Raw genomic sequence first — 26,646 nt, 5'->3', positions numbered from 1 at the left:
TAGAATGGTTATTTAGTTCCGTAGAAGTCTCGTATGCAGTGGTTTCACTTTTACCACGTAATAAATGATGATATATTCCATAAGTAAACTGTTCTTTCTTAAAAGAAAACGGTTCTTTTTTTAATGGTGTACCTTTGTTGTTGTTGCTATTATTATTATTATTATTATTATTATTATTATTATTATTATTATTATTATTATTATTATTCACGTCTTTTCTGCTCGACCGAAGCAGTTCTTTGTAAATGCTCATTGCGTCGCTATTTACCAGCTTTCTGTATTAAACTCTCATCACGCCCTTCAGCGCAACAGAAAAAAAAGAGACAGATGCAATTATTTGCGCTTTAACGTGCCGGTTTTCGGAGCTGAAACGAAACTGTTGCCGATTTTTAAACAAAAATAGAGGACTTTATATATTTTGGACATATCTTTTGTGCAGACAATGAGGATGAGAGAGTTGATGATCTGTCTTTCTTTCTTTGGTTTCCTTCTTGCGGTCCATTTTACTAATGGCGATCTGAGCTACTCTATTCCAGAAGAGATGAAACGTGGACATGTTTTCGGAAACGTAGCCAAGGATCTCGGACTGGATGCTAAAAGTCTTGTTGCAAGAAATGCGCGTTTGGATGCTGATGGTGTCAGTAAACGTTTTACTGAGCTAGAGCTGAGGACCGGAGCTCTCATTGTGTCGGAGCCTGCAGACAGAGAGGAGCTTTGCGGCTTGCGGGCGTCGTGTCTTCTTAAATACGAGCTGGTGCTCGAGAGGCCATTAGAGCTGCACAGCGTCTTTGTGAATATTGAGGATATAAACGATAACGATCCACATTTTTCTACTGAAAAAATTAAACTCGAAATTAGCGAGTCGGCAGCTAAAGGAACATCGTATTTCTTAGGTGAAGCCCACGATGCCGATTTAGGGCAAAACGCGGTGCAAGGATATTCACTTCAGAATAACGGACATTTTTCCTTACACGTTCGTACTAACTCTGATGGAGGAAAATACGCCGAATTGGTACTTGATAAGGAACTGGATCGAGAGAAAGAACAGGAAGTTACGCTCTTCCTGACTGCCAATGATGGAGGGAATCCATCAAGGTCGGGCACTGTAGTTATACACGTTACTGTGCTGGATGCTAATGATAATTCTCCTGTGTTTAGTCAGCCGTTGTATAAAGTAAACCTGCCGGAAAATTCTCCTGTAGGGACAGTAGTAGTAAAAGTCAACGCTACTGACGCAGACGAAGGTGCAAATGGAGAAGTAACATATGAATTTAGTCGACTGTCTGAAAAAGCTGCTAGACTGTTTTCATTAAATAACGTTAACGGGGAAATTAAAATAGTTGGCTCAATTGACTACGAGGAAGAGTCATACTATGAAATGCGCGTACAAGCAAAAGACGGCCTAGGTTCAGCCTCTGATGTAAAAGTAGTAATAGACGTTACTGACGTCAACGATAACAGTCCAGAAATAATTGTTAAGTCTCTCACTAACCCCTTCCCTGAAAATGTAATTCCAGGAACAGAGGTGGGCATTATTAATGTTCAGGATGATGACTCTGGACAAAATCGTCAGGTGCACTGCTATATTCAGGAAAATGTTCCTTTTAAATTAAATCCCTCCGTAAAGAATTATTATTCTATAGTAACAACTAGTGAGGTGGACCGGGAGCTTATTGCAGATTTTAATTTAACAATCACTGCAACAGATGAAGGAAGCCCGGCTTTGACTTCATCTAAAATGATTCATTTGTCACTTTCTGATGTCAATGACAACTCACCTGTATTTGAACAGCAATCCTACACTGCATATGTAATGGAAAATAACAAACCAGGAACATCTATTAGTTCTGTTACTGCAAGAGACCCAGACTGGAGGTAGAACGGTACAGTACTGTATTCTCTGGTGTCCAGTGAGATAAACTCTCTTCCAGTGACTTCATTTTTATCCATTAACTCAGATACAGGAGTGATCCAGGCTGTGAGGTCATTTGACTACGAAAAGTTCAGAAACTTTAAAGTCCAGGTTGTAGCCAGAGACAACGGTTCTCCTCCACTCAGCAGCAACGTGACTGTGAGTGTGTCCATATCAGATGAGAATGATAACTCTCCACAGATATTATACCCTGCTTCAGAGGGAAAGTCTTTAATGACTGAGATGGTCCCTAAAGCTGCTCTCTCTGGCTCTCTGGTCTCCAAAGTGATCGCTGTGGATGCTGACTCTGGACAGAACGCGTGGCTGTCGTATCAGATAGTCAAATCTACCGATCCGGGACTTTTCACTATCGGTCTCCATAGTGGAGAGATCAGGGCTCAGAGAGACATTACTGAATCTGACAGCATGAAACAGAACCTTGTCATCTCTGTGAAAGATAACGGACAGCCGCCTCTCTCTGCTACCTGTTCTGTATATTTACTTATTTCTGATAATCTTGCCGAAGTTCCTGAACTTAAAGACATGACTTATGAGGAGAACAATTCCAAACTGACTTTTTATCTGATCATCGCGCTAGTTTCCGTGTCTACCTTCTTTCTGACTTTCATTATTCTGATCCTGGCTGTGAGGTTTTGCCACAGGAGAAAGCCCAGACTGTTGTTTGATGGAGCGGTCGCCATTCCCAGTGCGTATCTCCCTCCTAACTATGCAGAGGTGGAGAGAGCTGGAACTCTCCGCAGTTCTTACAATTATGACACATATCTAACTACAGGATCACGTACCAGTGACTTCAAATTCATCACGTCTTACAATGACAGCACTCTTGCTGCTGGTGGAACTCTGATAAAAGGCCAAGATGAGGCTTTAGGTGCGAGTCTGATTACACTTACAAACACAGGAGAGGGAGACGAGGTAAGAAAACTGTGTCCATCCTTACTCTTCATGGTTTATGTGCTTTCTTAGTCAGAATTGCAAAGACCGAATTAATTTTCTTTCTCTTTGCTTGTTCTTTTCTTCATTTAAGCTTTGATTAGTCTGCATTCAGACACACACTGTGATCAATGTCCCTCTGATTGTGTTTTTGCATGTATGTACAAAATGTTAAAATAATACATTATTATCTAGTAGACATGCTACTGGCAGATTTCAATTTAAATGTGTCTCTACTACACTAAAGGCTGTATATGGTTCAGTATTCTGATGCTCATGTGCAGAATGTCACCTGTCACTTCAGATTTGCTACACATTTTGCACGGTCCAGAGTATACATAGGACATGGCCACTTCTGGTTTCATTCCAAAAGGATATTCAGTTTAATCATTTCATTCTACATTGATCTGTGACTTGGTTTAGTAATTGTTGATACTTCACTGGTCTACTTGACTCCTTTATTGCTTCGTCCCTGTTTGTGTTGCATAAACTATACATAGCTTTTGTGGTTGCATTCCTATTACCAGCAGCATTTCTCTGTCGTACCTATTCAGCGCTGATAGTATATTTACATTCAAGGAGTTAAGAACGATTAAAAAACAAAAATAAATATGTTGAACTTTAAATGCAAGACATGTATAAATTTTCTTCACTTGTTCTCTGTGACTGATATTAAGAGGCAATGGTAGCAAAATATAAAATTAAACCTTTGCATTAAACATAAAACTTGTCAAATCAATACATGCAAAACATTACATAAATAAAAAGAAATTTAAAATAAAAAAATGAAACAATAAATACATTAAAACAAATAAAAAAATCAAATGAAAATGAAATAAAATAAAATAAAATAAAATAAAAATCCTTGATCAGCTCCTGTATGTATGCACTAGTAACCATGACTATACTTCCAGTATATCAAATAAATCTAAAGTTTATTTCCTTTAGGAAGAGTTTATACACTTCATTCAGCTTTTTTTTTAATTATTTATTTATTTGTTTTTGAATTATGAATAATTTATGTTTTACTGGCAGACTGATAGAATAATTACAACAATTTGAATTTTTCTAATAATTTCCTTTTAGTTTATGGACAATTATGGTCCATCTATTTTTTTCATCTACATCAATTCATATATTTTTGTCAATGTTTTTAAAAATATGAGACAGTAAACTGCTTTGTTTAATTACAGACAGCTTTAACTTTATTTTGGATAAATAATTAATTATAGGTTACAGATGACAACTTGAATTATTATAATTACGATTTTTATATTAAAGAAATTAATAGATTCTAGCAAATAATTAATTTGTTTATTTCTACATAAGTTCATTTGGAGATAATGACTGGAAAGAGCACACTGTAATGTACCAAAAATGCTCAAAGCGTCGCTGTTCACCTACGGAGTAAAAGATGATCAACATCTCCACCCATTTCATGTCGTCTTTCAGCTCCTCCTGACAGACAAACGTTGCTGCATTTGGAGATTTTTTTGTTAGTGAAAATGCTAAATACTCGAACGTAATTAGATACATTGATAACACAGTGGTTGGGAATTTTAATGTTGCTAGAATAGACATGAACATGGGATTAATCTCGGTATTATTGTCTCTCGGATTTATTTCCATTTTTCTTCATCCTGTACGTGGTGATTTGAGCTACACTGTTCCGGAGGAAACGAAACGTCAATATGTGATTGGACATTTAGCAAAGGATCTCGGAATTGATGGTAAACGTTTATCAGCTCGTAAAGCTCGGGTGGAGACAGAGGACAGCGCGAAACGGTACTGCGACATTAATCTGAGTAGTGGAAATCTGGTCGTGGCGGAAACAATAGACCGAGAAAAGATCTGCGGCTCGAGAATTTCTTGCTTTCTTAATTACGAGCTTGTGTTGGAAAATCCTCTTGAAGTGCATCGCATTTCACTGCAGATTGAGGATGTAAACGATAACTCTCCCGTTTTCCCTAATGAGCGCATCAGCTTTGAAATTACAGAGTCGGCTCATAAAGGCGAGCGTTTCCCGTTGGAGGAAGCTCATGATTTGGACACAGGACTTAATGCAGTTCAAGGATATTCACTTGAAAAAAATGATCATTTTATTTTATCTGTGCACGAGAACGCGGACGGAGGAAAATCCGCTACATTGGTCCTGGAGAAAGAGCTCGATCGTGAAAAGCAGAAAGACATGAATTTAATTCTTACCGCATTTGATGGCGGTAATCCACCGAAATCAGGGACAGCAGTAATACACGTTATTGTTCTGGATGCCAATGACAATATTCCTGTGTTTAGTCAACCTGTGTACAGAGTGAGTCTAGCTGAAAACACGCCTTTAGGCACGGAGGTGATTACAGTCAGCGCGACTGATGATGATGAAGGAGCCAATGGTGACGTCACATATGAGCTCAGCCGTTTATCTGATAATTCGGCAAAATTATTTTCTCTTGATAAAATTACTGGACAGATCACGGTGAGTGGAAACATCGATTATGAGGATGAAAAATATTTTGAAATGAGAGTTCAGGCTAAAGACGGTCCTGGCCTAGTATCAGCTGCTAAAATTATCATAGACATCACTGACGTCAATGACAATGAACCACGAATTATTCTTAAATCATTAAACAACCCAATACCTGAGAACTCTGTAGAAGGCACTGAGGTGGCCATTATTAATGTACAAGATAAAGATTCAGGATAATCGACAGGTCCATTGTTATATTCAGCAAACTGTTCCATTCAAGTTAAACCCATCAATCAAAAACTACTTTTCTTTAGTAACTACAAACATGCTGGATCGAGAGAAAGAATCAGATTATAATCTAACAATCATTGCTACTGATGGAGGATCTCCACCTTTATCCTCATCTATAACCATTCATTTAACTGTATCCGATGTGAACGACAATCCTCCTGTATTTGAACAGCAATCCTACACTGCATATGTAATGGAAAATAACAAACCAGGAACTTCTATTAGTTCTGTTACTGCAAGAGACCCAGACTGGAGGCAGAACGGTACAGTACTGTATTCTCTGGTGTCCAGTGAGATAAACGCTCTTCCAGTGACCTCATTTTTATCCATTAACTCAGACACAGGAGTGATCCAGGCTGTGAGGTCATTTGACTATGAAAAGTTCCGAAACTTTAAAGTCCAGGTGGTAGCCAGAGACAACGGTTCTCCTCCACTCAGCAGCAACGTGACTGTGAGTGTGTTCATATCAGATGAGAATGATAACTCTCCACAGATATTATACCCTGCTCCAGAGGGAAAGTCTTTAATGACTGAGATGGTCCCTAAAGCTGCTCTCTCTGGCTCTCTGGTCTCCAAAGTGATCGCTGTGGATGCTGACTCTGGACAGAACGCGTGGCTGTCGTATCAGATAGTCAAATCTACCGATCCGGGACTTTTCACTATCGGTCTCCATAGTGGAGAGATCAGGGCTCAGAGGGACATTACTGAATCTGACAGCATGAAACAGAACCTTGTCATCTCTGTGAAAGATAACGGACAGCCGCCTCTCTCTGCTACCTGTTCTGTATATTTACTTATTTCTGATAATCTTGCTGAAGTTCCTGAACTTAAAGACATGACTTATGAGGAGAACAATTCCAAACTGACTTTTTATCTGATCATCGCGCTAGTTTCCGTGTCCACCTTCTTTCTGACTTTCATTATTCTGATCCTGGCTGTGAGGTTTTGCCACAGGAGAAAGCCCAGACTGTTGTTTGATGGAGCGGTCGCCATTCCCAGCGCGTATCTCCCTCCTAACTATGCAGAGGTGGAGGGAGCTGGAACTCTCCGCAGTTCTTACAATTATGACACGTACCTAACGACAGGATCACGTACCAGTGACTTCAAGTTCATCACATCTTACAATGACAGCACTCTTGCTGCTGGTGGAACTCTGATAAAGGGCCAAAATGACACTATAGGAACAAACCTTATTACACTTACTAACACAGGAGAGGTGGATGAGGTAAGAATATCTGTCTTTCCCTTCACTTCTTGGTTTGTTTTCTTCCTTAAGCGGAATTGCGAAGACTGTATTAATTTGCTTTCTCTTTGCTTTTTGGTATAACAGTTCTTGTCTTCATTTAAGCTGTGATTAGTCTGCATTCAGACACACACTGTGATCGATGTCCCTCTGGTTGTGTGTTTCTGCAGTTCTATTTACAAAATGTTACCTTAATAAATTATTATCTAGTAGACATGCTACTGGCAGATTTCTATTCAAATTGACTTTACTGTGCTAAAGCCTGTATATGGTTCAGTATTCTGATGCTCATGTGCAAAATGTCACCTTGCACTTCAGATTAGTTTCTACAGATTTGTTACACACTTTGCACGGTCCAGACTGGACATAGGATATGGCCACTACTGGTTTGTGTCCAACAGCCTGTACAGTTTAAATTTTTTGTCCAATATTGATCTGTGACTTGGTTTGGTAATAGATTATGCTTCACTCATCCACTTGACACCTTTATTGCCTCGTCCCGGTTTGTAACTGTTTCTACCCCTGGCTGTGCTGATCACTAGAGTCCAGAGTTGATGGACCTCAGTGGTATGAACTCAAACACAGGAGATAATCCAAGTCTGATAAACTAAACATAGCTTGTGTGGTCACTTTCCTATTACCAGCAACATTTCTTTGTCGTATCTAATCAGCGCTGATAGTCTATTTACATTCAATAAGTTCTTCTTCTTCTTTCGGCTTTTCCCTTCAGGGGTCGCCACAGCGAATCATCTCTCTCCACCTAACCCTATCTTCTGCATCCTCAACACTTGCACCCACTAGCTTCAAATCCTCATTAATTACATCCATATACCTCCTCTTTGGCCTTCCTCTTTGCCTCCTGCCTGGCAGCTCCATGTCCAACATTCTCCTACCAATATACTCACTCTCCCTCCTCTGAACATGTCCAAACCATCTTAATCTCGCCTCCCTAACTTTGTCCCCCAAACGTCCAACATGGGCTGTCCCTCTGATGTACTCGTTCCTAATCCTGTCCAATCTTGTCACACCCAAAGAGAACCTCAACATCTTCAGTTCGGCTACCTCAAGCTCTGACTCCTGTCTCTTCTTCAGTGTCACTGTCTCTAAACCATACAGCACGGCCGGTCTCACCACTGCCCTGTACACCTTCCCCTTGATTCTTGCTGATATTTTCCTATCACACAGAACTCCTGACACCTTTCTCCACCCACTCCAACCTGCCTGCACTCGCTTCTTTACTTCTTTCCCACTCTCTCCATTACTCTGGACTGTTGACCCCAAGTACTTAAACTCCTGTACCTTCTTCACCTCTTCACCCTGTAACCTTACTATTCCACTTCCCTCCCTTTCTTTCACACACATGTACTCAGTCTTACTACGACTGACTTTCATTCCTCTTCTCTCCAGCGCAAACCTCCACCTCTCCAGGTTTTCCTCCACCTGCTCCCTGCTCTCACTACAGATCACAATGTCATCTGCAAACATCATCGTCCAAGGAGACTCCTGTCTGACCTCCTCTGACAACTGGTCCATCACTATAGCAAACAGGAAGGGGCTCAGAGCCGATCCCTGATGCAGTCCCACCTCCACTGTAAACTCCTCTGTCTGACCTACAGCACACCTCACCACTGTCTTGCTCCTCTCATACATGTCCTGCACCACTCTGACATACTTCTCTGCTACTACTGACTTCCTCATACAGTACCACAGCTCTTCTCTTGGCACCCTGTCATACGCTTTCTCTAAGTCTACAAACACACAGTGCAACTCCCTCTGACCATCCCTATACTTCTCCATCAACATTCTCAGAGCAAAAATTGCATCTGTTGTGCTCTTTCTCGGCATGAAGCCATACTGCTGCTCACAAATTTCCACCACCTTCCTTAACCTAGCTTCCACTACTCTTTCCCACAACTTCATTGTATGGCTCATCAACTTTATCCCCCTATAGTTGCTGCAACTCTGCACGTCACCCTTATTCTTAAAGATCGGCACTAACACACTCCTTCTCCATTCCTCAGGCATCCTCTCACTTTCTAAAACCCTGTTGAACAAACTAGTTAAAAATTCCACTGCTGCCTCTCCTAGACACTTCCAGACCTCTACCGGGATGTCGTCAGGACCAACTGCCTTTCCACTTTTCATCCTCTTCAAGGCCTTCCTGACTTCATCCTTTCTAATCTTATCTACTTCCTGTTCCACAGAGTTCACCCCTTCTACTCTTTTTTCCCTCTGATATTCCTCATTCATCAGCTCCTCAAAGTATTCCTTCCATCTCCTCTGTACACTCTCCTCACTTGTGAGCACCCTTCCATCTCTATCCTTAATAATTCTAACTTGCTGCACATCCTTCCCATCTCGATCCCTCTGTCTAGCTAACCTGTACAAGTCCTTCTCTCCTTCTCTAGTGTCTAACCTAGTGTACAACTTATCATATGCCTTCTGCTTGGCCTTAGACACCTCCCTCTTCACTCTGCGCTGTAACTCCTTGTATTCCTGTCTATTCTCTTCAGTCCTGTCCATATCCCACTTCTTCTTGGCTAATCTCTTCCTCTGTATACTATCCTGAACTTCCTCATTCCACCACCAAGTCTCCTTATCTTCTTTCCTCCTTCCAGATGACACACCCAGCACCTTTCTCCCTGTCTCCCTGATCACTTCTGCTGTAGTTTCCCAGTCATCCGGCAGCACTACCTGACCACCCAGAGCCTGCCTCAACTTCTGTCTAAATTCCTCACAACATTCCTCCTTTTTCAGCTTCCACCACTTAGTTTTCTTCTCTATCTTTGACCTCTTCCTCTTACAGACCATCAGAGTCATCCTACACACCACCATCCTATGCTGTCTGGCTACAGTCTCTCCCACTACCACTTTACAGTCACTAATCTCTTTCAGATTGCCTCTTCTACAAAGGATGTAGTCTACCTGTGTTCTCCTACCTCCACTCTTGTAAGTCACTCTATGTTCCTCCCTCTTCTGAAAATACGTGTTAACCACAGCCATGTCCATCCTCTTAGCAAAGTCTACTACCATCTGTCCTTCAAGGTTCCTTTCCTTAACTCCAAACTTTCCCATCACCTCCTCATCACCTGTGTTCCCCTCACCAACATGTCCATTAAAATCCGCTCCTATCACCACTCTCTCACCCTTGGGAATACTCTCAATCACCTCATCGAATTCACACCAGAATCTCTCTTTCTCCTCTAACTCACAACCTACCTGTGGGGCATAACCACTAACAACATTCAACATCACCCCTTCAATCTCTAACTTCAGACTTATCACCCTGTCTGACACTCTCTTCACCTCCAGAACATTCCTCACAAACTCCTCCTTCAGGACCACACCTACCCCATTTCTCTTACTATCCACACCATAATAAAACAGCTTGAATCCTGCTCCTATACTACGAGCCTTGCTACCCTTCCACTTGGTCTCCTGTACACACAGTATATCCACCTTCCTTCTCTCCATCATATCAGCCAGCTCTCTACCTTTCCCTGTCATAGTACCAACATTCAGAGTCCCTATTCTCAGTCCTACACTCTTACCTTTCCTCTTCTCTCTCTGTCTGTGCACTCTCCTCCGTCCTCTACTCCTTCGACCAACAGTAGCCCAATTTCCACCGGCGCCCTGTAGGTCAACGGCGCCGATGGCGGTCGTTGTTAACCCGGGCCTCGACCGATCCGGTATGAAATTCTTATTGTCAACTCGCATGATTAGATTTGGCAATGTTTTATGCCGGATGCCCTTCCTGACGCAACCCTCTCTATTTATCCGGGCTTGGGACCGGCACAGAAGTCACTGGACTGTGACCCCCATGGCTAGATTTAAATTCAATAAGTTAAGAACGATAAAACAAACAAAAATACATTTGTTAATGAACTTTAAATGCAAGTCATGTATACATTTTCTTCACTTGTTCTTTGTAACTGATATTAAGTGGCCATTGTAACAAAATATAAAATTAAACCTTTGTATTAAAACATAAAAATTGTCCCATCAATACATGCAAAAAAATTACATAAATAAAAATAAATTTCAAATAAAATAAATAAATAAAGACAGTAAAGCAAATTAAAATAAAACAAAATAAAAATAAGATTAAATTAAATAAAAATCCTTAATCAGCTTTTGTAAGTATGCACTGGTAACCATGACTATACTTCCAGTATGTCACATAAATGTAAAGTTTATTTCCTCTTGGAAGAGTTTTTAGATTTCAAACTTTTATGTTATCAAAGTTTTTAAAGATAAGAAACAGTAAACTGCTTTGTTTAATCACAGACAGCTTTAACTTCATTTTGGAGAAATAATTAATTATAGGTTACAGATGACAACTTGAATTATTATAATTACGATTTTTTTATATTATGGAAATAAACAGTTTCTGTCAATTAATTAATTCGTTTATTTCTACATAAGTTCATTTGGAGATAATGACTAGAAAGAGCACACTGTAATGTACCAAAAATGCTCAAAGCGTCGCTGTTCACCTACGGAGTAAAAGATGATCAACATCTCCACCCATTTCATGTCGTCTTTCAGCTCCTCCTGACAGACAAACGTTGCTGCATTTGGAGATTTTTTTGTTAGTGAAAATGCTGAATACTCGACAGTAATTAGATACATTGATAACACAGTGGTTGGGCATTTTAATGTTGCTAGAATGGACACGATCATGGGATTAATCTCGGTATTATTGTCTCTCGGATTTATTTCCATTTTTCTTCATCCTGTACGTGGAGATTTGAGCTACACTGTTCCGGAGGAAACGAAACGTCAATATGTGATTGGACATTTAGCAAAGGATCTCGGAATTGATGGTAAACGTTTATCAGCTCGTAAAGCTCGGGTGGAGACAGAGGACAGCGCGAAACGGTACTGCGACATTAATCTGAGTAGTGGAAATCTGGTCGTGGCGGAAACAATAGACCGAGAGGAGCTTTGCGGCTCAATCATCTCTTGCTTTCTTAATTACGAGCTTGTGTTGGAAAATCCTCTTGAAGTGCATCGCATTTCACTGCAGATTGAGGATGTAAACGATAACTCTCCCGTTTTCCCTAATGAGCGCATCATCTTTGAAATTACAGAGTCGGCTCATAAAGGCGAGCGTTTCCCGTTGGAGGAAGCTCATGATTTGGACACAGGTCTTAATGCAGTTCAAGGATATTCACTTGAAAAAAATGATCATTTTATTTTATCTGTGCACGAGAACGCGGACGGAGGAAAATCCGCTACATTGGTCCTGGAGAAAGAGCTCGATCGTGAAAAGCAGAAAGACATGAATTTAATTCTTACCGCATTTGATGGCGGTAATCCACCGAAATCAGGGACAGCAGTAATACACGTTATTGTTCTGGATGCCAATGACAATATTCCTGTGTTTAGTCAACCTGTGTACAGAGTGAGTCTAGCTGAAAACACGCCTTTAGGCACGGAGGTGATTACAGTCAGCGCGACTGATGCTGATGAAGGAGCCAATGGTGACGTCATAATAATCTTTGTTTTAAATCATTTGCATAATGATAATTCAATCATACCTTTAAACATCTTTAAAGAATGCAATTTATATATTATATATTAAACTAATATATTATATATAAATAATTAATGCATATGTATATGTAATTTTAAACAATTCCTTAACTCCTGATAGACACGACCAATTTGAGAACATAACAAAATTACTCAATTTTTTGTTTTAGTTATCACTGTTTTTAAGTGACTATTCTTTTATAGAGTATTAAACAGACAAAATGCAGGACAGTGAAAAATGTTGAAATAAAGCATGTTCCTGAATTTTTCGGTTTCGGTTTAAAAACGTTTTTATCAGCAGTCATTGTTGCAGTTATTTGAGCATTACTTTACACATGCAATAAAAAGAAAATGCTGAAAGCGTCGCTGTTGACCATCACATACATAGAATACAAAATCTTTCCTCCCTGGACATAAATATTCAGCTGCTGAATGAAGCTGAACTACGACATACAACGCGTGCCTACTTATCTCACTGGTGACGTCACCTATGAGCTCAGCGTTTATCTGATAATTCAGGAAAATTATTTCTCTTGATAAAATTACTGGACAGATCACGGTGAGTGGAAACATCGATTATGAGGATATAAAATATTTTGAAATGAGAGTTCAGGCTAAAGACAGTCCTGGCCTAGTATCATCTGCTAAAATTATCATAGACATCACTGACGTCAATGACAATGAACCTCGAATTATTCTTAAATCATTAAACGACCCAATACCTGAGAACACTGTAGAAGGCACTGAGGTGGCCATTATTAATGTACAAGATAAAGATTCGGGTGATAATCGACAGGTCCGTTGTTATATTCAGCAAAATGTTCCTTTCAAATTAAACCCATCCATCAAAAACTACTTTTCTTTAGTAACTACAAGCATGCTGGATCGAGAGAAAGAATCAGATTATAACATAACAATCACTGCTACTGATGGAGGATCTCCATCTTTATCCTCATCTATAACCATTCATTTAACTGTATCTGATGTGAACGACAATCCTCCTGTATTTGAACAGCAATCCTACACTGCATATGTAATGGAAAATAACAAACCAGGAACTTCTATTAGTTCTGTTACTGCAAGAGACCCAGACTGGAGGCAGAACGGTACAGTACTGTATTCTCTGGTGTCCAGTGAGATAAACTCTCTTCCAGTGACCTCATTTTTATCCATTAACTCAGATACAGGAGTGATCCAGGCTGTGAGGTCATTTGACTACGAAAAGTTCAGAAACTTTAAAGTCCAGGTTGTAGCCAGAGACAACGGTTCTCCTCCACTCAGCAGCAACGTGACTGTGAGTGTGTTCATATCAGATGAGAATGATAACTCTCCACAGATATTATACCCTGCTCCAGAGGGAAAGTCTTTAATGACTGAGATGGTCCCTAAAGCTGCTCTCTCTGGCTCTCTGGTCTCCAAAGTGATCGCTGTGGATGCTGACTCTGGACAGAACGCGTGGCTGTCGTATCAGATAGCCAAATCTACCGATCCGGGACTTTTCACTATCGGTCTCCATAGTGGAGAGATCAGGGCTCAGAGGGACATTACTGAATCTGACAGCATGAAACAGAACCTTGTCATCTCTGTGAAAGATAACGGACAGCCGCCTCTCTCTGCTACCTGTTCTGTATATTTACTTATTTCTGATAATCTTGCAGAAGTTCCTGAACTTAAGGACATGACTTATGAGGAGAACAATTCCAAACTGACTTTTTATCTGATCATCGCGCTAGTTTCCGTGTCCACCTTCTTTCTGACTTTCATTATTCTGATCCTGGCTGTGAGGTTTTGCCACAGGAGAAAGCCCAGACTGTTGTTTGATGGAGCGGTCGCCATTCCCAGCGCGTATCTCCCTCCTAACTATGCAGAGGTGGAGGGAGCTGGAACTCTCCGCAGTTCTTACAATTATGACACGTATCTAACGACAGGATCACGTACCAGTGACTTCAAGTTCATCACATCTTACAATGACAGCACTCTTGCTGCTGGTGGAACTCTGATAAAGGGCCAAAATGACACTATAGGAACAAACCTTATTACACTTACTAACACAGGAGAGGGGGATGAGGTAAGAAATATGTGTCTTTCCCTTCACTTCTTGCTTTGTTTTCTTCCTTAAGTGGAATTGCAAAGACTGTATTAATTTGCTTTCTCTTTGCTTTTTGGTACAACAGTGCTTGTCTTCATTTAAGCTGTGATTATTCTGCATTCAGACACACACTGTGATCGATGTCCCTCTGGTTATGTGTTTCTGCAGTTCTATTTACGAAATGTTACCTTAATAAATTATTATCTAGTAGACATGCTACTGGCAGATTTCTATTCAAATTGACTTTACTATGCTAAAGCCTGTATACGGTTCAGTATTCTGATGCTCATGTGCAAAATGTCACCTTGCACTTCAGATTAGTTTCTACAGATTTGTTACACACTTTTTGCGCAGTCCAGACTAGACATAGGATATGGCCTCTACTGGTTTGTCTCCAACAGCTTGTACAGTTTAATTAATTTTTTCCCACATTGATCTGTGACTTGGTTTGGAAATAGATTATGCTTCACTCATCCACTTGACACCTTTATTGCCTCATCCCGGTTTGTAACTGTTTCTCCCCCTGGCTGTGCTGATCACTAGATTCCAATGTTGATGGACCTCAGTGGTGTGAACTCAAACACAGGAGATAATCCAGGTCTGATAAACTAAACATAGCTTGTGCAGTCGCTTTCCTATTACCAGCAACATTTCTCTGTCGTATGTAATCAGCGCTGATAGTATATTTAAATTCAATAAGTTCTTCTTCTTCTTTCGGCTTTTCCCTTCAGGGGTCGCCACAGCGAATCATCTCTCTCCACCTAACCCTATCTTCTGCATCCTCAACACTTGCACCCACTAGCTTCAAATCCTCATTAATTACATCCATATACCTCCTCTTTGGCCTTCCTCTTTGCCTCCTGCCTGGCAGCTCCATGTCCAACATTCTCCTACCAATATACTCACTCTCCCTCCTCTGAACATGTCCAAACCATCTTAATCTCGCCTCCCTAACTTTGTCCCCCAAACGTCCAACATGGGCTGTCCCTCTGATGTACTCGTTCCTAATCCTGTCCAATCTTGTCACACCCAAAGAGAACCTCAACATCTTCAGTTCGGCTACCTCAAGCTCTGACTCCTGTCTCTTCTTCAGTGTCACTGTCTCTAAACCATACAGCACGGCCGGTCTCACCACTGCCCTGTACACCTTCCCCTTGATTCTTGCTGATATTTTCCTATCACACAGAACTCCTGACACCTTTCTCCACCCACTCCAACCTGCCTGCACTCGCTTCTTTACTTCTTTCCCACTCTCTCCATTACTCTGGACTGTTGACCCCAAGTACTTAAACTCCTGTACCTTCTTCACCTCTTCACCCTGTAACCTTACTATTCCACTTCCCTCCCTTTCTTTCACACACATGTACTCAGTCTTACTACGACTGACTTTCATTCCTCTTCTCTCCAGCGCAAACCTCCACCTCTCCAGGTTTTCCTCCACCTGCTCCCTGCTCTCACTACAGATCACAATGTCATCTGCAAACATCATCGTCCAAGGAGACTCCTGTCTGACCTCCTCTGACAACTGGTCCATCACTATAGCAAACAGGAAGGGGCTCAGAGCCGATCCCTGATGCAGTCCCACCTCCACTGTAAACTCCTCTGTCTGACCTACAGCACACCTCACCACTGTCTTGCTCCTCTCATACATGTCCTGCACCACTCTGACATACTTCTCTGCTACTACTGACTTCCTCATACAGTACCACAGCTCTTCTCTTGGCACCCTGTCATACGCTTTCTCTAAGTCTACAAACACACAGTGCAACTCCCTCTGACCATCCCTATACTTCTCCATCAACATTCTCAGAGCAAAAATTGCATCTGTTGTGCTCTTTCTCGGCATGAAGCCATACTGCTGCTCACAAATTTCCACCACCTTCCTTAACCTAGCTTCCACTACTCTTTCCCACAACTTCATTGTATGGCTCATCAACTTTATCCCCCTATAGTTGCTGCAACTCTGCACGTCACCCTTATTCTTAAAGATCGGCACTAACACACTCCTTCTCCATTCCTCAGGCATCCTCTCACTTTCTAAAACCCTGTTGAACAAACTAGTTAAAAATTCCACTGCTGCCTCTCCTAGACACTTCCAGACCTCTACCGGGATGTCGTCAGGACCAACTGCCTTTCCACTTTTCATCCTCTTCAAGGCCTTCCTGACTTCATCCTTTCTAATCTTATCTACTTCCTGTTCCACAGAGTTCACCCCTTCTACTCTTTTTTCCCTCTGATATTCCTCATTCATCAGCTCCTCAAAGTATTCCTTCCATCTCCTCTGTACACTCTCCTCACTTGTGAGCACCCTTCCATCTCTATCCTTAATAATTCTAACTTGCTGCACATCCTTCCCATCTCGATCCCTCTGTCTAGCTAACCTGTACAAGTCCTTCTCTCCTTCTCTAGTGTCTAACCTAGTGTACAACTTATCATATGCCTTCTGCTTGGCCTTAGACACCTCCCTCTTCACTCTGCGCTGTAACTCCTTGTATTCCTGTCTATTCTCTTCAGTCCTGTCCATATCCCACTTCTTCTTGGCTAATCTCTTCCTCTGTATACTATCCTGAACTTCCTCATTCCACCACCAAGTCTCCTTATCTTCTTTCCTCCTTCCAGATGACACACCCAGCACCTTTCTCCCTGTCTCCCTGATCACTTCTGCTGTAGTTTCCCAGTCATCCGGCAGCACTACCTGACCACCCAGAGCCTGCCTCAACTTCTGTCTAAATTCCTCACAACATTCCTCCTTTTTCAGCTTCCACCACTTAGTTTTCTTCTCTATCTTTGACCTCTTCCTCTTACAGACCATCAGAGTCATCCTACACACCACCATCCTATGCTGTCTGGCTACAGTCTCTCCCACTACCACTTTACAGTCACTAATCTCTTTCAGATTGCCTCTTCTACAAAGGATGTAGTCTACCTGTGTTCTCCTACCTCCACTCTTGTAAGTCACTCTATGTTCCTCCCTCTTCTGAAAATACGTGTTAACCACAGCCATGTCCATCCTCTTAGCAAAGTCTACTACCATCTGTCCTTCAAGGTTCCTTTCCTTAACTCCAAACTTTCCCATCACCTCCTCATCACCTGTGTTCCCCTCACCAACATGTCCATTAAAATCCGCTCCTATCACCACTCTCTCACCCTTGGGAATACTCTCAATCACCTCATCGAATTCACACCAGAATCTCTCTTTCTCCTCTAACTCACAACCTACCTGTGGGGCATAACCACTAACAACATTCAACATCACCCCTTCAATCTCTAACTTCAGACTTATCACCCTGTCTGACACTCTCTTCACCTCCAGAACATTCCTCACAAACTCCTCCTTCAGGACCACACCTACCCCATTTCTCTTACTATCCACACCATAATAAAACAGCTTGAATCCTGCTCCTATACTACGAGCCTTGCTACCCTTCCACTTGGTCTCCTGTACACACAGTATATCCACCTTCCTTCTCTCCATCATATCAGCCAGCTCTCTACCTTTCCCTGTCATAGTACCAACATTCAGAGTCCCTATTCTCAGTCCTACACTCTTACCTTTCCTCTTCTCTCTCTGTCTGTGCACTCTCCTCCGTCCTCTACTCCTTCGACCAACAGTAGCCCAATTTCCACCGGCGCCCTGTAGGTCAACGGCGCCGATGGCGGTCGTTGTTAACCCGGGCCTCGACCGATCCGGTATGAAATTCTTATTGTCAACTCGCATGATTAGATTTGGCAATGTTTTATGCCGGATGCCCTTCCTGACGCAACCCTCTCTATTTATCCGGGCTTGGGACCGGCACAGAAGTCACTGGACTGTGACCCCCATGGCTAGATTTAAATTCAAGGAGTTAAGAATGATAAAACAAACAAAAATAAATTTGTTAATGAACTTTAAATACAAGACATGTATACATTTTCTTCACTTGTTCTTTGTAACTGATATTAAGTGGCCATTGTAACAAAATATAAAATTAAACCTTTGTATTAAAACATAAAAATTGTCCCATCAATATATGCAAAAAAATGATATGAATAAAAATAAAGTTCAAATAAAAACAAATAAATAAAGACCGTGAAGCAAATTAAAATAAAACAAAATAAAAATAAGATTAAATTAAATAAAAATCCTTAATCAGCTTTTGTAAGTATGCACTAGTAACCATGACTATACTTCCAGTATATCACATAAATGTAAAGTTTATTTCCTCTTGGAAGAGTTTTTAGATTTCAAACTTTGATGTTATCAAAGTTTTTAAAAATATGAGACAGTAAACTGCTTTGTTTAATCACAGACAGCTTTAACTTCATTTTGGAGAAATAATTAATTATAGGTTACAGATGACAACTAGAATTATTATAATTACAATTTTTTTTATATATTATGGAAATGAACAGTTTCTGTCAATTAATTAATTCGTTTATTTCTACATAAGTTCAATTGGAGATAACGACTTGAAAGAGCACACTGTAATGTACCAAAAATGCTCAAAGCGTCGCTGTTCACCTACGGAGTAAAAGATGATCAACATCTCCACCCATTTCATGTCGTCTTTCAGCTCCTCCTGACAGACAAACGTTGCTGCATTTGGAGATTTTTTTGTTAGTGAAAATGCTGAATACTCGACAGTAATTAGATACATTGATAACACAGTGGTTGGGCATTTTAATGTTGCTAGAATGGACACGATCATGGGATTAATCTCGGTATTATTGTCTCTCGGATTTATTTCCATTTTTCTTCATCCTGTACGTGGAGATTTGAGCTACACTGTTCCGGAGGAAACGAAACGTCAATATGTGATTGGACATTTAGCAAAGGATCTCGGAATTGATGGTAAACGTTTATCAGCTCGTAAAGCTCGGGTGGAGACAGAGGACAGCGCGAAACGGTACTGCGACATTAATCTGAGTAGTGGAAATCTGGTCGTGGCGGAAACAATAGACCGAGAGGAGCTTTGCGGCTCAATCATCTCTTGCTTTCTTAATTACGAGCTTGTGTTGGAAAATCCTCTTGAAGTGCATCGCATTTCACTGCAGATTGAGGATGTAAACGATAACTCTCCCGTTTTCCCTAATGAGCGCATCAGCTTTGAAATTACAGAGTCGGCTGATAAAGGCGAGCGTTTCCCGTTGGAGGAAGCTCATGATTTGGACACAGGTCTTAATGCAGTTCAAGGATATTCACTTGAAAAAAATGATCATTTTATTTTATCTGTGCACGAGAACGCGGACGGAGGAAAATCCGCTACATTGGTCCTGGAGAAAGAGCTCGATCGTGAAAAGCAGAAAGACATGAATTTAATTCTTACCGCATTTGATGGCGGTAATCCACCGAAATCAGGGACAGCAGTAATACACGTTATTGTTCTGGATGCCAATGACAATATTCCTGTGTTTAGTCAACCTGTGTACAGAGTGAGTCTAGCTGAAAACACGCCTTTAGGCACGGAGGTGATTACAGTCAGCGCGACTGATGCTGATGAAGGAGCCAATGGTGACGTCACCTATGAGCTCAGCCGTTTATCTGATAAATCAGGAAAATTATTTTCTCTTGATAAAATTACTGGACAGATCACGGTGAGTGGAAACATCGATTATGAGGATATAAAATATTTTGAAATGAGAGTTCAGGCTAAAGACAATCCTGGCCTAGTATCATCTGCTAAAATTATCATAGACATCACTGACGTCAATGACAATGAACCTCGAATTATTCTTAAATCATTAAACGACCCAATACCTGAGAACACTGTAGAAGGCACTGAGGTGGCCATTATTAATGTACAAGATAAAGATTCGGGTGATAATCGACAGGTCCGTTGTTATATTCAGCAAAATGTTCCTTTCAAATTAAACCCATCCATCAAAAACTACTTTTCTTTAGTAACTACAAGCATGCTGGATCGAGAGAAAGAATCAGATTATAACATAACAATCACTGCTACTGATGAAGGATCTCCACCTTTATCCTCATCTATAACCATTCATTTAACTGTATCTGATGTGAACGACAATCCTCCTGTATTTGAACAGCAATCCTACACTGCATATGTAATGGAAAATAACAAACCAGGAACTTCTATTAGTTCTGTTACTGCAAGAGACCCAGACTGGAGGCAGAACGGTACAGTACTGTATTCTCTGGTGTCCAGTGAGATAAACGCTCTTCCAGTGACCTCATTTTTATCCATTAACTCAGACACAGGAGTGATCCAGGCTGTGAGGTCATTTGACTATGAAAAGTTCAGAAACTTTAAAGTCCAGGTTGTAGCCAGAGACAACGGTTCTCCTCCACTCAGCAGCAACGTGACTGTGAGTGTGTTCATATCAGATGAGAATGATAACTCTCCACAGATATTATACCCTGCTCCAGAGGGAAAGTCTTTAATGACTGAGATGGTCCCTAAAGCTGCTCTCTCTGGCTCTCTGGTCTCCAAAGTGATCGCTGTGGATGCTGACTCTGGACAGAACGCGTGGCTGTCGTATCAGATAGTCAAATCTACCGATCCGGGACTTTTCACTATCGGTCTCCATAGTGGAGAGATCAGGGCTCAGAGGGACATTACTGAATCTGACAGCATGAAACAGAACCTTGTCATCTCTGTGAAAGATAACGGACAGCCGCCTCTCTCTGCTACCTGTTCTGTATATTTACTTATTTCTGATAATCTTGCCGAAGTTCCTGAACTTAAAGACATGACTTATGAGGAGAACAATTCCAAACTGACTTTTTATCTGATCATCGCGCTAGTTTCCGTGTCCACCTTCTTTCTGACTTTCATTATTCTGATCCTGGCTGTGAGGTTTTGCCACAGGAGAAAGCCCAGGCTGTTGTTTGATGGAGCGGTCGCCATTCCCAGTGCGTATCTCCCTCCTAACTATGCAGAGGTGGAGGGAGCTGGAACTCTCCGCAGTTCTTACAATTATGACACGTATCTAACGACAGGATCACGTACCAGTGACTTCAAGTTCATCACATCTTACAATGACAGCACTCTTGCTGCTGGTGGAACTCTGATAAAGGGCCAAAATGACACTTTAGGAACAAACCTGATTACACTTAATAATACAGGGGAAGGAGAGGAGGTAAGAAAATATAATTGTCCCTTTATCTGATTGTGATGATGGTATCAATTTTGTGATTCATCCTTGAATTTCTGTATGTCTAATTACTGTCACTAATCATTGATTATAAAAAGTGCTCTTTGGGATTTATTGGCTAATACATGTGCTACAGGCCCACTAAAATTGTTTCCACTGCAAATGATCTGTTACACTTACAATTCTGGTGCTTAATAACAAAATATCTAAAGAGGTTGTTAAATAATTTCCGATCTCCATTACTCTTCAAAGCATGACAGGTACTGACTCATCTCACAGGAGTTTGACATTTTCATTATTTTTTCAAACACAGACCACTGACTGAGGTATTTTCTCTCACATTCTCACTTGTTGGCATATAGTCATTCTAGATTTTTGGAAAAAAAAATCGAGAAAAGTGTAACCTTTACTATTTCTGCATGTAGAAACATTTAATTGAATACATAATCTCCTTACAGTAAGGTGGAAAAAATATAACGTCCAAAATATTTTACTGCATGGTTATTATGTATATAAGGTGACATTTTTAGTGTTATTACAAAACTTTCAAAATGTAAGTCTTCAAAGACCAGAATACTTATATGTTATTTATCTAGTCAGTAAGAGGTCTGGAGAACCACTGCACTGGACCTTTGGACAGAGGTTTGAAGCAGCCTGTGCGTTTCGTCTTTCCAGTGAGTCACAAACAATGCAGCTTCTAAACAACAATGATTTATACTTCATTTCGATACTACTGCTAGAAGGCTGGATACAGCTCAAGAGAGTCGGTTCAGTGAAAGTGTAATAATTGAAAGATGCTCAGAGTGTCGCTCTTCACCTGCAGGAAACAGAGAGAACCGCACACCGCCTTCGTTTAAATATGTAATCAGAGGACAGTCTTGCAGCAAAAACGCTTTCGCATCGAGACATAATACGTCTTTATTAGGAAAAACATCCCCAGTCTACGAAAATATCTTTTTGAACTGCTTATTTCTGTTATATTTTTGAAGTCGGGACTATGAATTCAAGCTTTGAGATTATGAGGTCTAGAGCTGTATCTTGTGTAATATTAGGATTATTTTCAGCTCTTTTCGTCAGCCAGAGCACCGTCGCTGGAGATCTGAGCTACACAGTGCAGGAGGAAATGAAACATCGGTATGTTATTGGAAACGTAGCAAAGGATCTCGGACTGGATGCGTTAAAATTATCAGCACGAAAAGCCCGAGTTGAAACAGAGGATAGCAGCAAGCGGTATGTGGATATTAATTTAAATACAGGAGATTTGATCGTCTCAGAGACAATAGACCGGGAAAAGCTTTGTGGTTCGAGATTAAACTGCATCCTGAATTATGAACTCGTTTTAGAAAATCCGCTAGAACTACATCGTCTTTCTCTGAATATTCAGGATATTAATGACAACGCGCCAAAATTTCTTAATGAACGTATTAGCTTTGAAATCCGCGAGTCCGCTGTTAAAGGGCAGCGCATCCGTTTGGATGAAGCTCACGATTCTGACATCGGGCAAAACGGCGTAAATGACTATTCGCTCCAGAAGAACGACCATTTTGTTTTGTCTGTACAAGAAAATAAAAACGGACGGAAATACGCGGAACTTGTTCTGGATAAAGAGCTTGATCGCGAAAAACAGAAAGATATTGACTTGATTCTTACCGCAGTGGATGGCGGGATTCCTCCGAGATCAGGGACTGCTGTTATACACATCACTGTGCTAGATGCTAATGATAATGTTCCGGTGTTCAGTCAGCCTGTATATAAAGTCGTTTTAGCTGAAAACGCACCGATAGGAACAGAAGTCGTTACTGTGAGTGCAGAAGATGCAGATGAAGGAGCAAACGGTGCAGTCACATATGATTTTAGTCACATTCCGGATAACGCAGCACAATTGTTTATGATTAATAAGCTCACTGGACAAATTAAGGTAAATGGAGAAATCGACTATGAGGAGGAAAAGTATTATGAAATTGGAGTACAGGCTAAAGATGGATCTGGTTTAGCATCGACTGCAAGTGTTATTATAGAGATTACTGATGTCAATGATAATGCTCCTAAAATTATTATTAAATCTCTGAATAATCCTCTACCTGAGAATGTAATTGTAGGCACGGAAGTAGCAATAATTAATGTTCAGGATAAAGATTCAGGAAATAACAGACAGATCCGTTGTTTAATTCAGGGAAATGTTCCTTTTAAATTAAATCCATCTATTAAGAACTATTATTCTCTAATAAACACAAATCTTTTCGATAGAGAGAAAGAATCAGATTATAACATAACAATCACTGCTACTGATGAAGGATCTCCATCTTTATCCTCATCAATAACCGTTCATTTAACTGTATCTGATGTGAACGACAATCCACCTGTATTTGAACAGCAATCCTACACTGCATATGTAATGGAAAATAACAAACCAGGAACCTCTATTAGTTCTGTTACAGCAAGAGACCCAGACTGGAGGCAGAACGGTACAGTACTGTATTCTCTGGTGTCCAGTGAGATAAACTCTCTTCCAGTGACCTCATTTTTATCCATTAACTCAGATACAGGAGTGATCCAGGCTGTGAGGTCATTTGACTACGAAAAGTTCAGAAACTTTAAAGTCCAGGTTGTAGCCAGAGACAACGGTTCTCCTCCACTCAGCAGCAACGTGACTGTGAGTGTGTTCATATCAGATGAGAATGATAACTCTCCACAGATATTATACCCTGCTCCAGAGGGAAAGTCTTTAATGACTGAGATGGTCCCTAAAGCTGCTCTCTCTGGCTCTCTGGTCTCCAAAGTGATCGCTGTGGATGCTGACTCTGGACAGAACGCGTGGCTGTCGTATCAGATAGAAAAATCTACCGATCCAGGAATTTTCACTATCGGTCTCCATAGTGGAGAGATCAGGGCTCAGAGGGACATTACTGAATCTGACAGCATGAAACAGAACCTTGTCATCTCTGTGAAAGATAACGGACAGCCGCCTCTCTCTGCTACCTGTTCTGTATATTTACTTATTTCTGATAATCTTGCCGAAGTTCCTGAACTTAAAGACATGACTTATGAGGAGAACAATTCCAAACTGACTTTTTATCTGATCATCGCGCTAGTTTCCGTTTCCACCTTCTTTCTGACTTTCATTATTCTGATCCTGGCTGTGAGGTTTTGCCACAGGAGAAAGCCTAGACTGTTGTTTGATGGAGCGGTCGCCATTCCCAGTGCGTATCTCCCTCCTAACTATGCAGAGGTGGAGGGAGCTGGAACTCTCCGCAGTTCTTACAATTATGACACGTATCTAACGACAGGATCACGTACCAGTGACTTCAAGTTCATCACATCTTACAATGACAGCACTCTTGCTGCTGGTGGAACTCTGATAAAGGGCCAAAATGAGGCTTTAGCTACAAGCTTGATTACACTTAATAATACAGCAGATGATGATGAGGTGAGCAAACTGCATCCTGTCCTTATTTCTGATTCGTATGCATATTTTTTTTTTTTTAGTGGTGAAATTAAACATGAACATACCCTTTTCTCTCAATTACCAGTCGGCATTTTGACTTTTTTAAACATTATTGAGAATAACAAGTCTCTGTTTAGGTTCAATTGTAGATTTTTATTGATGAAACAGATCTTCTGCATCTGCTTCTTTATATTTGGTATGAAGCTTGTGTCCAACATTATACTATATAGTAAAAATTAAAGAGACATGGAAAAAGGTGTATGGATGTATATATGTCCTTATTTTATTCATATTACTGATTTCTATTTCTCTTTTTGGGTTTGATTTTGGTCCATTGTTTTGGCAGACATTTATTCTTGCTTTTATCTTGTTACCAAACAAAGGTCTGTTTTGTGTGAACGTTAACTATTTTTGGAAATATACACATTGTGCAATTTTGCTACTGATGTCAAGACCAGTGGACTCACTGTATACTTGTTAATCAGAGCTTTTGAAATGATTTCTCAGTAACATTTGTGGCTCAGGACATGATGGTGTTGATTTTGTGTTGTTGAACTTCTGGTTATATTTGGAATATGGAGAAATGTTTTGTGCTTGGATTTCTGTAGCAGTGCTCTATTTAATACACCCTGAATGAACACTTTGGTGTTAAATATATTAGCTTATTAGTGTATTGTAATCTCTTGCTGAACATTGCTATTTATATTTTGCTTGATATTTCAGATAATAATGTTATGCCTAATTTATTTCCTGCATTTTAAAGCTTATTTATGAACAAACAAACACATATGCTGTCATCACTATAGTTTCTCAATCTGTATTTTTCCCCGTGCATCAAGTGTAGTAGATACAAAACTCTTAACACGGCGACAGACATAGAGCTGTCCGTGGTGCTGAAACACGGTTCTGCTCTGTTTACTTAACTTTTTCACTATGAGCATTTTAATCTGAATGCCAGTTTAATAGCCCCATGCGTGTATAATTAAAAATCTATATTTAAATACTAAACAATATAATAATAATAATAATAATAATAATAATAATAATAATAATAATAATAATAATAATCGGTATGTTTCAAACCAATTTATCTTAATCTCTTAAATCTCTGCTGAACAAATATGCATTAAGAAAGACCTATTCTACTCTAGATAAAAAAAAACTTTCCTTCTATCTATTCTTGTGTCAGGAATAATTTATGAGAAAAACAAAAATTCAGCTACATCATAGATAATTACTACACGTATAAACTATAAAATAATTAACATTTGCAAACTATAATTTATAGCTTGTAATCTTCTATGTTTCAAATCAATTATTCGGTAAAAAAGGTGTTTAGGAACTGTTTTTATCCCCACATCATTTATTATTTCTAGTTCAGTGCTGCAAACCAAAGCAAACCACACGTGCCACATTGTAATTTATTGTCATTTGTTCAGCGCTATTTGCCAATGTGTTTTTTTTATTGTTTATTAAAAGCTACTAATTATTTGGGCAACAAAAGGAAAAAAAATTTTGCTGTTACAGTAAGAAAATGCACGCCATAGTAAAAAAAGATGAAAATGTGCATATTATATGCTCACATGCCAGAAATATTCAGCTAATGTGTGCTTGT

At 40.2% G+C, this 26,646-nt stretch overlaps 2 protein-coding genes and 1 pseudogene across 17 annotated transcripts in view; all 3 read left to right on the top strand.

Moving 5' to 3' along the window:
- LOC132862894 (protocadherin gamma-C5-like) overlaps positions 1 to 26,646 on the top strand; it is a 212,980-nt gene that overhangs the window by 53,883 nt on the left and 132,451 nt on the right. The window contains exon 1 of one of the 16 annotated variants that reach the window (XM_060895252.1): positions 19,050 to 21,571. The exons of 12 other annotated variants lie outside the window; for them this stretch is intronic. In XM_060895252.1, the coding sequence (XP_060751235.1) occupies positions 19,163 to 21,571 (2,409 nt within the window). In that variant the 5' untranslated portion in view covers positions 19,050 to 19,162. Of the gene's footprint in view, positions 1 to 19,049; positions 21,572 to 22,498; positions 25,014 to 26,646 lie in introns of those variants that run through there. 3 more of the 16 variants (XM_060895279.1, XM_060895242.1, XM_060895268.1) reach the window with 3 other exon arrangements.
- Positions 373 to 6,972, top strand: LOC132863642 (protocadherin Fat 4-like; annotated as a pseudogene).
- LOC132863639 (protocadherin beta-16-like) lies at positions 11,390 to 15,100 on the top strand. Its single transcript, XM_060896566.1, has 3 exons — positions 11,390 to 12,352; positions 12,953 to 14,467; positions 15,032 to 15,100. The coding sequence occupies exons 1-3, from the start codon at positions 11,531 to 11,533 to the stop codon at positions 15,098 to 15,100; spliced, it is 2,406 nt and encodes an 801-aa protein (XP_060752549.1). The 5' UTR covers positions 11,390 to 11,530.

Source organism: Tachysurus vachellii, chromosome 20 (assembly GCF_030014155.1).
Source record: "Tachysurus vachellii isolate PV-2020 chromosome 20, HZAU_Pvac_v1, whole genome shotgun sequence".
Lineage (NCBI taxonomy): Eukaryota > Metazoa > Chordata > Actinopteri > Siluriformes > Bagridae > Tachysurus > Tachysurus vachellii.
Note: the sequence above shows the minus strand (reverse complement) of the source record. Positions and strands in the feature narration are given on the sequence as shown.

Coding starts and splice junctions, on each gene's coding strand:
- LOC132863639 (XM_060896566.1), top strand. CDS start 11,531: ATGGACACGATCATGGGATTAATCTCGGTATTATTGTCTCTCGGATTT. Junction 12,353..12,952: donor ATGAAGGAGCCAATGGTGAC/GTCATAATAATC, acceptor ATTACTGGACAG/ATCACGGTGAGTGGAAACAT. Junction 14,468..15,031: donor ACACAGGAGAGGGGGATGAG/GTAAGAAATATG, acceptor GCTGATCACTAG/ATTCCAATGTTGATGGACCT.